The sequence below is a fragment of the Leptodactylus fuscus genome, chromosome 5 (assembly GCF_031893055.1).
Source record: "Leptodactylus fuscus isolate aLepFus1 chromosome 5, aLepFus1.hap2, whole genome shotgun sequence".
In the NCBI taxonomy this organism is placed as follows: Eukaryota; Metazoa; Chordata; class Amphibia; order Anura; family Leptodactylidae; genus Leptodactylus; species Leptodactylus fuscus.
Window position 1 is genome coordinate 82,032,519 of NC_134269.1, and position 13,797 is coordinate 82,046,315.

General features: G+C 43.1%; 1 protein-coding gene across 1 annotated transcript; it reads left to right on the forward strand.

Annotated features, from left to right (window-relative positions):
* LOC142202947 (G2/mitotic-specific cyclin-B2-like) lies at positions 1-13,402 on the forward strand. The gene is made up of 9 exons (XM_075273335.1): positions 1-42; positions 4,037-4,156; positions 4,273-4,374; positions 6,045-6,209; positions 7,696-7,854; positions 8,794-9,030; positions 10,288-10,428; positions 10,769-10,879; positions 13,289-13,402. Exons 1-9 carry the CDS (start codon positions 1-3, stop codon positions 13,400-13,402), a joined length of 1,191 nt encoding a protein of 396 aa, XP_075129436.1.
* The last annotated feature ends 395 nt before the right edge of the window (positions 13,403-13,797 follow it).

Below are 13,797 nucleotides of genomic sequence, written 5' to 3' on the forward strand. Positions count from 1 at the left end.
ATGTTGGCATCTGCTTCCCAGAAACACATGGAGTATCGATGGGTAAGCCGATTTGTTCAGGAGCTGGGTTCAACCTAAATATTCCAAATTGTTTGCTTTGTAATGACACCAAGTACTTTGAAATTTGTCTTGGAGTAAATAAAATGGCAGGCACTGCAGCGTGAAAATATGGAACACAAATGTGTATTGATGTCTCATATGTTATATAAAATATACTTCTTCCTGTGGGCAGGAAGAAGAGACACATTGGTATTAGTTGAACTAGGGAACAGACTTGTTATTCACTACTGCATGGTCTACAGCCAGTGGCGTAACTAGGAATGGCAGGGCCCCGTGGCGAACTTTTGACATGGGGCCCCCCCGACACCGAAGATCTCGACCGAGTCCCTCCTACACATTCCTGCGCGCTCTATTATGTTCCATAGTGGCCCCTGCACACAGTATTATCCCCAATAGTGGCCCCTGCACACAGTATTATGTCCCATAGTGGCCCCTGCACACAGTATTATGTCCCATAGTGGCCCCTGCACACAGTATTATGTCCCATAGTGTCCCCTGCACACAGTATTATGTCCCATAGTGGCCCCTGCACACAGTATTATGTCCCATAGTGGCCCCTGCACACAGTATTATGTCCCATAGTGTCCCCTGCACACAGTATTATGTCCCATAGTGTCCCCTGCACACAGTATTATACCCAATAGTGGCCCCTGCACACAGTATTATACCCAATAGTGGCCCCTGCACACAGTATTATACCCAATAGTGGCCCCTGCACACAGTATTATACCCAATAGTGGCCCCTGCACACAGTATTATACCCAATAGTGGCCCCTGCACACAGTATTATACCCAATAGTGGCCCCTGCACACAGTATTATACCCAATAGTGGCCCCTGCACACAGTATTATACCCAATAGTGGCCCCTGCACACAGTATTATACCCAATAGTGGCCCCTGCACACAGTATTATACCCAATAGTGGCCCCTGCACACAGTATTATACCCAATAGTGGCCCCTGCACACAGTATTATACCCAATAGTGGCCCCTGCACACAGTATTATACCCAATAGTGGCCCCTGCACACAGTATTATACCCAATAGTGGCCCCTGCACACAGTATTATACCCAATAGTGGCCCCTGCACACAGTATTATGTCCCATAGTGGCCCCTACAGGACTAAATACTGTCACGTCAACCGCTGACCGCTATACCAGGACAAATTGTGGATAAAAAATCTGGTCATGTGCATTACAATTTAGTAACTCCATGTGCCTCATATTAATAGCAGTTAACCCCATCATCTCCTTCACATTAACCCCTGTGTGCCTCACCATAACAGTTACTGATATGTGAGAGACATGGAGGTAATAATAAAGTATCTTCATTACTATTACCCCCATATGTCTCACATATCAGTAACTCTTATGGTGAGGCACACAGGGTTTATTGTGAGGGAGATAATGGGGTTAACTGCTATTAATATGAGGCACATGGAGTTACTAAAACACAAGTAATCACCCCATATGCCTGATAGTAATAAGTAACCCCAGTACGTACCTGTGTAGCTTTAGTTTCACTTTCCTTCTTCCTTTCTTCCTCCAGTGCAGACGGCAGGAGCTCGGCAGGGATAAGCCCCGCCTCCTCATCTCATTGGTGGGCAGAGGACAGCAGAGAAAGGGAGGGGGGAGAGAGGGGGAGCATCCTGAAGCGCTGAGAGGAGCCAGACCTGCAGCTCCTGTGTCTCAGCCGTTGCTGCAGCTTCGGGGCCCCCTGTTGGTGGAAAGTATTCCACCAACAGGGGGCCCCGATCATTATACTCGGGGGTCCGAAAAGACCTCCGAGCATAATGATAGCAGCGGTAGCAGCTGTCACCGGGCCCCTAATGTCCCGGGCCCTGTGGCAGCTGCTACCGCTGCTATGGTGGTAGTTACGCCACTGTCTACAGCGATTACTTCATTTTCTCCTGCAATACACAGCACTGACCACAACAAAACTTGCAATAGAAGTCAAGAATCACAGGAGTAGGAGAATTATAGCAAAGTTTAGTCAGAGTTCATAATTTACAGAGCTATAGTGAGAGAAATCCTAAATGGGAATGGAGAGTGTCTGTGCTGTGAGCCAGGCTGCAGCAATCCAGACGATGGACAGGTAAAGGGTTTGTGCCGCTGTGAACACTGGGATAATTATCTGATCACTGGGGGTCCAATCACCAGGTCCCCCAGTGATCACAAGGATGGGGAACAGAAAATCCCCCTAAGGCCTCCTTGTGAAAGGAGTGGCAGTGCACATGCACTGGCAACCCATTCACTTCTATGGAGTTGCCGACTCTGTAATGCACATGAAGCCTCATAGAAGAATGGTGCATCGATCATGCAGGCGCACATGGGCTTCATTTACAAGGAGGCCTTAGAAGGACTTTCAGTTCCCTGTCCTGATCACTGAAGAAATAACTGATTGGACACTTATCCCTTTAATCCTTTCATAACATTTAATATAATTTTGTATGCTTTGTAATAGAGCAGTTTGATCTGAAACAGTCAGCCAGACTTGGCCTGTGCCCTGATGCATCATATTATGACATGCCGTACTGCCGCTCGTGTTGCTATAACTGCCACCATGCAGATAGACATGTCCAGCAGTCTGGCCCATTACATTCAGTGTTCGCATAAGACAAAAAGTTAGATTGAAAAGGGTCCCCACATCAAGTAAAACCTGGGTACATTCAATGCCAATGTCATTTTGTTTTCACATCTGCTCCCAAGAAGGGATAATTTTTGACGGCATTTTATTATGGAATGCCACCTGTCTGACCCCTGGTTCACATTAGCTTATGTATTCCATCTGGGGGAGTCCGCATGAGGACCCCCTGGACCGAATATAATCGCAACTGCAAGCGCTGTTCAGTTAAAGCACACGGACCCCATAGACTATAATGGGGTCCGTGTGCTTGCTGCTCACTGCCCGCATGAATGATTAATGTGCAATGCGCAGTAAGCACATGGATCCTATTATAGTCTATAGGGTCCGTGCGCTTTGACAGCACAGCGCTTGCAATTGTGATTGTATTCCGTCCAGCGGGTCTCCATGCGGACTCCCCCCGATGGAATACATACGTTATTGTGAACCAACCGTTATATTGCACGTCCCAGTGTAACCCAATGTCATGCCTCAGGAAGCAGAGGGTAGTGCCCTAAGACACTCCTCCAGGACCCCCCCCCCCCCTTAAAACGCAATACCTTAGTGCAACCAAAAATCTACAAATCTCTTGAGGTACCTGCAAAGAAATCGGAAAACACGCAGTTGATAATCCACAGCGAATTTGGGAATTTTTTTTCCAAACGTACAATATCAATGTAAACTCCATTCCAATTGAGATGGCAATGAAGCTTGCTGCAACTACAGGTCCCACTTACGGATGCAATATAAAGCTAATGCCCCACATAGCTGGCCACAGAGAAAAAGCCCTCAGGAAAAAAAGCCAGGTCTCCTCTGCAGACTTTCTGCTTCAATTAAACCTATAGGGTATACACTGTAGATATAACTGACATGCTGTGATTTCCAAAACTGCAACGGTTTTGGAAATCGCAGCATTTCCAATGCGCGTATTTTTCTGCAATGCGTGGATGAGATTCGCTAGATTGTGAACTTGGCAGGTGTCATGACACACTTAAATTATTTATGCCACATCTTATCCTGTTGATGTTTGTAAACTAGGCTCATGGGAAGGTTTTTTTTTTTTTTTTTGGGGGGGGGGTGGTAACTGCATTAGTTCTAGGCAACATTGTGTGTCAAAATAAAATCAAAAGCACAAATGAGGATAAAAATACTAGAAATGGCACGTGCATGAGGTGACCTTCAGGGATACCTGCTACAGCCTCACAATTTTGCAAGTGTTAGCAGAAGAGGTGGGTAAGCGTCGTACATTGAATGCTCTGCTCGAATGTCTTTATTTGAATGCCAAAAAAAAAAAAGCCTGTTCGGAAAATATGCACTATTGATTAATATACCGAAGTGTGTCTCTTACTTCAGTTTAGTGAAATTGACAACGCTTTGGAAGGTGGGATAACCAAGATGAAAAACAAACTATGCAGGCACCCTCTTGAAGAAATCCGCAATGGGACCATAGTTCCAGCAAACAAAGCAGCAACTGCGGTATAACTATATTTTTCTTTTCTTTCTTTCGTGTCCACCTTTCTCTTTTTTTTGTTTTTTTTTTGTTTTGTTGTTATAAATATAGTTACATGTATTATATTTGTTTAATGTAGATCAATAAGATGCTTAAGCCAGTTAAAACCATGACACAGGAAGACTCTGAAAGAAATGCGCTACATAAAGCAATGTGGACAGTGGAGCCGCCACTTCTTCAGGTATTTTTTTTTTTTCTAGTAACCACTGCCATTTTTGAGTACTGCTCTAGGATTGGGACAAACAGCAGTTATTCCCATCTCGGTAGCGATCTGCAAAGATGGGAATAAACCATTAAGACTAGTATAATATAATTCTAAGGGTTTTTATTTTGTATTTTTTTTTTGGGGGGCTGATTCTTCAGTATTGATTTAATACCAGATAGGAAACACAGGTTAGAAGATGGAAGAGTGCAAATGTTTGTCGGTCCTATAGACATTGAATGTAGCGGTAGTACATGTGCCCAGTTTAAATGTATGGGTCTGCCACATAGCAATGCTTTCCTGGTTCTCCATTGGCAGCACACACACAGGATTATGTCCATGGATATAATCGGAAGAGACAGGTTAATATGCAGTAATTGAGATTAATTAATCATGGACAACCTATACAAGTCTGGAGAGACCACAACTCGCTTGTATCTTTGACTCTTCTAAATAAGTATGAAGAGAACAGGGTTCAATCTTCTGAGTCCTTTTTATTTTTATATAAAAATATAAAATGTCGGTATTCTAGGCAGCGCCGCACCTCCCATGAGGCGACCTGAAGTGATCGCTTCAGGCGGCGCTATGCCAGAGCCTCGGGAGGGTGGCATTTTTGCTGACCCAAGCCAGTCCAGGACAAGCTGTCCTGGACTGGCTTAGTGTCACCGTGTCTGCAGCCCGACACGGGAAGTGAGCGGTGTATTGGGGCAGCCCTGCTGGACGCAGCGCTGCTCCAGCGGCCGCCCCTCACACTCAGGCAGAGAGCAGGTCCTCTCCCTGCCTGCGAACGCCGCTCGCTCCGCTCGGCCACGCCCCCTTTCCACTCTGCCACACCCCTTTCTTGCGACCCCGCCCCCTCAGCTCCGCCTCTCCTCTGGCTTCAGGCGGCAGAAAGCCCAGGTTCACTCCTGATTCTAGGCTGTACACCATGAAAAATCTGGCCTTTTGTCCAAACTCCCTTTTCTGGAGTTTGTATGTTAGTGTATGGCTATGTACTGACCCATTCATTTCTATGAGCATGTACACATGACCATGATTTACACAGTCACATGTGTGGGCCAACAGTCCAGGCCTCAAAATATGGAACAGGTCCTATACCTGTCTGATTTTTGCATCCCTGCAGTCATGGCTCCTATTCATTGAATGACATCCGTGTGGTGTCCACAATTTTCATTCATGGCAGCCGGTCATGTGCAAACAGCTTTAGGCTGAGGCCCCACGTTGTGGAAATGCATCTTTTTTTTGAGCCAAAACCAAGAATGGCTACGAAAGGAATGGGAAATATGTAGGAAATACATATGCTTCTACCTTTTCCCCAATTCACTCCTGGCTTTGGCTCATAAAAATGCAACAAAATCTGCAAGAAAAAATCTGCGTTTCTGCAACGTGTGGCCTCATACAATAAAAGTGAGTTGTAGTCTCTCCAGACTTGTATAGACAGTCCATGATTAATTAATTGATCTTAGTTACTGCCTATTAAACTGTCACGTCTGTATGTGCTGCCTCTGGACTAAAGGGAAAGAACATTTTGGAAATGCAAGAAATTATTCTAAACATGCATGCTTGGCTTCTGCTCCTTTTAACAATGCTGCATGATGAGTATTAGTTTGCTGGTCTATGGCATAAATATGCCTCACTTTCTTTCCAAGGTCCCTTTAAAATCAGATATAACAATGAGGGATGAAGAGGACCTTTGCAGTGCGTTCTCTGAGGTTCTCAACAACGTGGAAGATATTGATGCAGAAGACGCTGACAATCCACAAATGTGCAGTGACTACACAAAAGATATCTATGCTTACCTAAAAGAGTTAGAGGTTTGTAATGTGAACTGCTTATTCTAAAACGTACCTATTGTGACACTCTCTGGCACCAAGTTATACAGCAGGAGGAGCTGAGCAGAGTAATATATATTGTTGTGCTATAACTTGTCAATTATTAATTTATATATAGTGATGGGGGCAGTCCTATCCATGATTGACAGCTGTTCATATGTGTACAGAAAGAGCTGTCAGTCTTGGATAGATCTGCCCCCATGACTAGATATAGAATTGATGTAAATACATCACAGTATTTACAGAATACTTCCTGCAAAACTATATTTTGCATGTAACATGTTACTTGATGTATAAACTTAATTTTCATGGTGATGGGTTCACTGTATATTTGACACTTGTTGCATACAAATCAGTTTAACTTAAAATGTTTACATCTGTATATTCAATATTGTGTATCCTATATTTTTTTTTTCCAGTCATTTTCCTTCCCTTTGCTTGTTTTTATAACTGTTCAAGTAGGTGGGCTGTTCCTCTTGCATTGTAAGGGCTCATTTACATAGGGCAAGAGGGGGTGGATTTTGGCGCTTAATCCTCCTCAAAATCCGCCCCCTTACAATAGAGGTATATGCAGACCGCTAGCGTTCTTTTTTTTTTTTTTTTTTTTTTCTGCTAGTGGTTTGTTCCCGCTAGCGGAAAAAAGCACGATGCCCTTTCTTCAGGTGGCTTCCACGGCTTATTCTGCCGTGGCGTCCGCCTCACAGCAGCACCCTCCGGACTAGGCCCATTCACTTGAGCCTACTCCGGAGAGGGAAGCCGCGGCAGGTGCATTTTGGTCCTATTCTGATGTGGCTTCCTGCGTCAAAATCAGGTCCAAAATACGTGGTCCCTAGCCCCGTGTGAACGGGGCCTAAGAGGTTTCTCGATACTCTTTCATATACTGTTTTACACTAGATGAATTTTGTGGCAAAGAAGGTGGTTTTTAAACATAAAGGATGAGTTCATATCTGTGTCTGCACAGCACCAATCCATCGGAACTCCTGCACAAAAAATGTTCTGCAAGCCCGACTTTTTTTCTCTCGTGATTTGTCACACAGTACTTGACGGACCCCTTTTATAGTCTATAGGGTCCCTTGAGATTACTTTTGTCCTTCACTAGATAGACCATTTTTTTCCCCCATTCTTCTGTTTCTGTGACTGACCAGAATAACCCAACGCAGATCTGAGTGTAGGGTAATGGAACAGGAATGGGGAAGAAAGTGTTCTCTTTTTTTTTTTTTTTTTCTCTTCAGAATACCCTGAAATAAAGGGTTGGCATCTTTAGGCTTTCTAATTTGGCATGCATGGTCTCTCTTTAAGCTACATCCTTTTGACTCTTTGTTGGAAAAGACTGGAAAATCTCCAAAAAAAAAAAGTGTGATAAGGCATGTACATTCTTTTTCTGCAAACTGCACCAAGCACACTTTGAATAGTAAATTTCTCCCATTATGTACTGAATGAGCTCTACATCATATCATATTTTGTGAAGGTCAAGCAATGTATTCGTCCTAATTACCTGCAAGGAATGGACATGAATGAACGTATGAGAGCCCTCCTCATAGACTGGCTAATGCAAGTCCACGCCAAATTCCAACTACTACAAGAGACTCTCTACATGGCTGTTGCAATTATGGACCGCTTCTTGCAAGTATGACTGTTTTACATAATCTGTCTACAATTGCAACTTATTTGTCTCCTTCTGGCACTTGTCAAGTCTTAAGAAGCCTGCTGTGTTTTGTGGGGGAAAAAAATAATGATGTCCTTGCCTCACAAAAAAAAAAAAAAAAAAACACACCAAAAGTGAAGAAAAATGACAAAAAGCATTTGATGTCAAAAGCTTGATTATTGATGTCCGCTTTATCACTATGCTGCTACTGTAGAGCTTCAGTTAACCCTGGGCAATTGTGGTCCTAGACAAATGTTGGCATCACACAGTCTATAGCTATTTATATGGTTCTGTGCCTCATTCACCACTTCTTATGAAATTGGACAGAGAACAAGGTGGGCCAGAGCCACTTCTGATGCCGGACTGGTGTAGGAGACATCCGACATGTCTAGATGTAAAATTAAAGTCAAAACTAATTTATTACATTGTTTTCCTATAGACTTCTCTATAGGGAGTTAATATACATAATAAAAATGTGTGGCAGCCAGCCTTGACATGATCTAAGACAAAGAAATGGTTTAAAATTATTCAATATTTATTATGCTTACTTATATAGCGCCATCATATTCCGCAGCGCTGTACAGACGCTGAGAGTCACTGTCCCATATAGGGCTCACAATCTAAATTCCCTATCAGTACGTCTTTGATGTGTGGGAGGAAACCGGAGTACCCGGCGGAAACCCACACAAACACGGGGAGAACATACAAACTCCTTGCAGATGTTGTCCTGGGCGGGATATAACTCCAAGCCTACACGCAGCATGTACCACTCTCATAAATACGGTGCATCTTGTGTTTACCTTATTTTGGATATGCTGAATGTGTGAACAAACTTAGACAGCATATCCAAAGACTTTAGATGTAGTAATGTGATTGTAAGATATTGGAGGAAAATGCATTAACATCTGCAATTGTCTCCAGGTTTACTCTGTCCGAAGGAACAGGCTTCAATTGGTGGGCGTTTCATCACTGTTTGTGGCATCAAAATATGAAGAAATGTATTATCCGGAGATTGCAGACTTTGTCTATATAACTGATAATGCCTATTCCAAAGCTGAAATTCGAGAAATGGAGAAAATAATTCTTGATAAACTAAGTTTTGACTTGGGAAGACCATTACCGCTTCACTTCCTTCGCAGAGCTTCAAAGTGTTGCCATGTATGTGTGTTTTTGAAGACTATTACTGCCATACTTACGAAAATATATAATATATATAGTACAGACCAAAAGTTTGGACACACCTTCTCATTCAAAGAGTTTTCTGTATCTCCATGACTATGAAAATTGTAGATTCACACTGAAGGCATCAAGACTATGAATTAGCACATGTGGAATTATATACTTAACAAAAAAGTGTGAGACAACTGAAAATATGTCTTATATTCTAGGCTCTTCAAAGTAGCCACCTTTTGCTTTAATTACTGCTTTGCACACTCTTGGTATTCTCTTGATGAGGTAGTCACCGGAAATGGTTTTCACTTCACAGGTGTGCCCTGTCAGGTTTAATAAGTGGGATTTCTTGCCTTATAAATGGGGTTGGGACCATCACTTGTGTTGTGCAGAAGTCAGGTGGATACACAACTGATAGTCCTATTGAATAGACTGTTAGAATCAGTATTATGGCAAGAAAAAAGCAGCTAAGTAAAGAAAAATGAGTGGCCATCATTACTTTAAGAAATGATGTCAATCAGTCCAAAAAATTGGTAAAACTTTGAAAGTGTCCCCAAGTGCAGTGGCAAAAACCATCAAGCGCTACAAAGAAACTGGATCACATGAGGACCACCCCAGAAAAGGAAGACCAAGAGTCACCTCTGCTGCGAAGGATAAGTTCATCCGAGACACCAGTAGATTCACACTGAAGGCATCAAAACTATGAATTAACACATGTGGAATTATATACTTAACAAAGAGTTAGAGAAGGTGTGTCCATACTTTTGGTCTGTACCGTGTACGTGTGTGTGTGTATATATGTATATATATATATATATATATATATATATATATATATATATATATATATATATAATCTGCCAAACAGTGTAAAACTATTTACTTATAGTTTTCTATATAGATGAAGAGACCCAAATTTATTAAGCACAGGTTGCTCCCCTTCCTCCACTCCCAGTCTTGTCCTGTGTGATGAAGTAACCACCACAAAATGATAGAGACCACATTCTAAGCCAAAGAGGTCCATCTGGTACCAGTGGTATCCCTCATGTGACTAATCTGACAGTGTTGTGGTCTCCTTTTACAACAGACACCATTATGTTAGTGTGAACAAAACCTGACTGCTGCTTTTTTCTGAAGTGGGAATGTCACTTATCATTGAAATGAAGCTCAAGAAACCCATGAAAAGGGCACCACTGCTTCGTATTCACCATGTACAATATATCTTATGTATCAATGTTCTTCTAGGCAGAAGCGGAGCAACACGTTCTTGCTAAATACTTTATGGAACTTACACTGATGGACTATGACATGGTTCACTATCTGCCTTCCATTATAGCAGCAGCATCCTTGTGCTTGACACAAAAAGTTCTTAACTTGGGTTCTTGGGTAAGTAGCAAATATGTAAGTTTAAATTGTCCCTAACCTTTAGGCTAGGGCTTCACATTTCGCAAACGCAGTGTTTTAAAGTGCCTAAAAAGTGGATGAGATTCAGGTTAATCCTATGCGCACACATCAGAAAAAAAGGGAAACCTGTAGAATACCCCTGATTGTTCAATCGCTTATGTACTTGTCACTGGAATAAATCGGAGCCCACCTACTTGCCTATGTGTTTTAATTACTTCAAAAGTAAGCGGGCTAGAATGGTCTGCAGTATTTAATCTAATATGACATCTACCATGTGAATGGTATTCACCCGTTTGGAACATATATTTGCTTTATTGTACAGGATGCCACGGTCCAGCATTACACTGGCTACACTGAAGAAGATCTCTTGCCAGTCATGCAGCATCTAGCAAAGAATGTAGTTAAGGTGAACAACAACATAACTAAATTTACTGTAAGTATTCAAAGAATTTTTGCTGTAAACGTAGGATGCATGGCCATAAAGTTGCATGATGTATAATGAAATTATTAATGTTCCCCCACTCCCACCCTAACATGCAGAAAGGTTGAGCTAAACTATGCCAGGAACAGCATGGTCTATATAGCTCAATAAGTTTCAGTATTCCCCACTCAGTGCAGTATTAGTCTGAGCTTACATGTAGAAAAATTCTGCAGGGAAAAAATGCAGCCAGAATGCAAAATTAATGGCTCTTCTGTGGCATTTTACTCCATAGTGAGAGTATGAGAATAATTAAATTCTCATTCAATTTTCTGGGATTGTAAAGTGCAGCACTCATACCCCCCCCCTTGCATTTTTTTCAACATGTGGCCGCACCTTTACAAAACTTACTCATGGATTTGAGGATTGGCCAAGGCGATTAATAGTATTCTTCCACTGTTGCAGCCCATCAGTGGAGCACCTATCCTCCTCCTACTCATGGGTGTCTTTGGTGTATTTGGCTAAGAGGAGACTTCCCTACCGTATATACTCGAGTATAAGCCGAGTTTTTCAGCACAATTTTTGTGCTGAAAAAGTCCCCCTCGGCTTATACTCGAGTCAAGCGCAGGGGGGGGGATATTGTTATATACACTCCAGACACTGTATTGTTTGCACGGTGTAGGTTGCACTCCAGCCAGAAGGTCCACGGGGAGTGCAGCGTGATTCCCTCACTATCCGGCTCCTGCAGCAGCTCCTTGCTCTCCGCCTTCAGCTGCCGCCAGTCCGGACCCGCGGGGAGCATCAGCATTGTCACTAACTGTGCAGAGAGTCATCAGTTTCGGCGTCGAGTCCACAGGAAGATGGTGCTCCCCGCGGGTCCGTACTGGTGGCAGCTGAAGGCAGAGAGTGAGGAGTAGCTGCACCTGAACAATCACCAGCCTGTAGCTGCCGCAGGAGCCGGACAGTGAGGGAATCCTGACTCTGCGCAGTGCGGGCTCCAGAGGAAGATGGCGCTTTGCGCGGTTCTGTACCATGTCGCCAAAACTGCTGACGCTCTGCGCAGTTAAGGGATGAATATTGCCAGGGTCCACAGGAAGATGGCGCTCCCCGCGGGTCTGGGCCAGCGGGAGTTGAAGGCAGAGAGCGAAGAGCAGCTGAACTTGAACCATCACCTGGAGCTGTCGCAGAAGCTGGACAGTGAGGGCATCCTGCTGCACTCCCCCTGGACCTTCTGGCTGGACAACCTTCTCTCCCTGGAACAACTGCAGCAGAATGTGAGTACACCGTGCAAACAATACAGTGTCTGGAGTGTATATAACAATATCCCCTTCCACCCCCCCTTGAAATGAATAAGTAAGAGTGATCTTTCAACTATTTATCCCCTATCCATAGGATAGGAGATAAATACTAGATTGATGTTGATGGAGGGTCAGGGTTTGGGGTGCTGGGGAAGGGGGGGGGGGTTTGGTTGTCTGTCTGCCCCTTCCCTGAGCTTAAAGGAGCAGACCCCCACCACTTGGAATTCAGTCTGACTACAGCCAGGCTGAATATAGGGGATCTGCAGTGCTCCTATTCCGTCGGGAATGGGTTAATAGGAGCACTACAGATACACTATATACAGCCAGACTGAATTCCAAGTCGGGGGAAAAAAACCCAGTCCTCAAGCTCAGGGAAGGGGCAGACAGACAACCGAAACACCCCCTCCCCTTCCCCAGCACCCAGCAACTACTGCACCCAAAAACTCCGACCATTTTAATTTTTGAAATTTTCCAGTAGCTGCTGCATTTTCCCCCCCCTAGGCTTATACTCAAGTCAATAAGATTTTCCAGTTTTTTGTAGTAAAATTAGGGGGGTCGGCTTATATTCGGGTCGGCTTATACTCGAGTATATACGGTAATTAAGATGATGACATTCCAAGCTATCCTCTACTCTTCTGGAAGTCATCCTTGCAGGATTAGAATAGTACTCTCTGCACCCCTGCCAAGCAACAGTTTGAAGGGGCCCCAGCTCTCATTCTTGTAAAATGCCATCACAAGCCATAGTGGCTATTGGTAGTATGTCAGGTTCCCCATTAATTTTAGCCGACTTTTGGGAGTGTCGAAAGTTGACCCCCCCCCCCCCCCCCCCCTAATTTTGCCAGGTTAAAATTTTTTTTTTACATTTTCACTATCGCCCTGAGCATTTGTGGTGGTTTAGTTGGCGTATACTAGCCAAGTGGGTGGTAACATTGCATGGCATACAGAACACTATCAGCTGTGTTGACCTGGTGACAAGTCCTTATTAATATTAGTGGCCTAACCTGAGGATGGACCATCTGCCTGGAAAGCTTTCCCTTTGTTCTGGTATTTGTGTAGAGTATCTGATTCTTTCAGATTATGGTTCTAAGTGATGGCTATAACCTTGCTTGAATGTCTTCATTTTCAGTATGTTAAGAACAAATTTGCAAGCCGAAAACTCTATCGGATCAGTACCATCTCACAGCTCAACTCTGAAGTTATTTTACATCTTGCTGCTCCACTTCTACCTGCTACATGGTAGCATCAAAGGACGCAATGTGTGTTCTTTTAATACTTTGTAACCATTTTATATAGCTTTTATGTCATTGTTGGCTTATATTTTAATGTTCATTAATAATTCCTTATTAAATAAAATATTTCAAATTCTCAAACTTAAATATTGCTGTGACCTGTGTTGTTGTTTTTTTTTTAAAGTAGTAAATTAACTTTGTTTTACATAATAAACTGGTCCTCTTAAAGGTCTTATACTCTTTTTAACACCGTCAGAATCTGATTAGTATTTGTAAACCAAAACCAGAAGTGGGACCTACAGTGAAAAAGTATAATAGATAGATTTGTATCCTTCTGTGTATTTATTAGAACTGCTCCTGGTTTTGGCTTAAAGAGGACCTTTCAGTGAATTCAGCGCACTGTCGG

What these genes read in the sequence shown, in the direction of transcription:
- LOC142202947 (XM_075273335.1), top strand. Translation starts at nt 1, where the DNA reads ATGTTGGCATCTGCTTCCCAGAAACACATGGAGTATCGATGG. An exon ending in CTTACCTAAAAGAGTTAGAG is followed by an intron (nt 6,210 to 7,695) that starts GTTTGTAATGTG and finishes TATTTTGTGAAG; the next exon opens with GTCAAGCAATGTATTCGTCC. An exon ending in TTATGGACCGCTTCTTGCAA is followed by an intron (nt 7,855 to 8,793) that starts GTATGACTGTTT and finishes AATTGTCTCCAG; the next exon opens with GTTTACTCTGTCCGAAGGAA.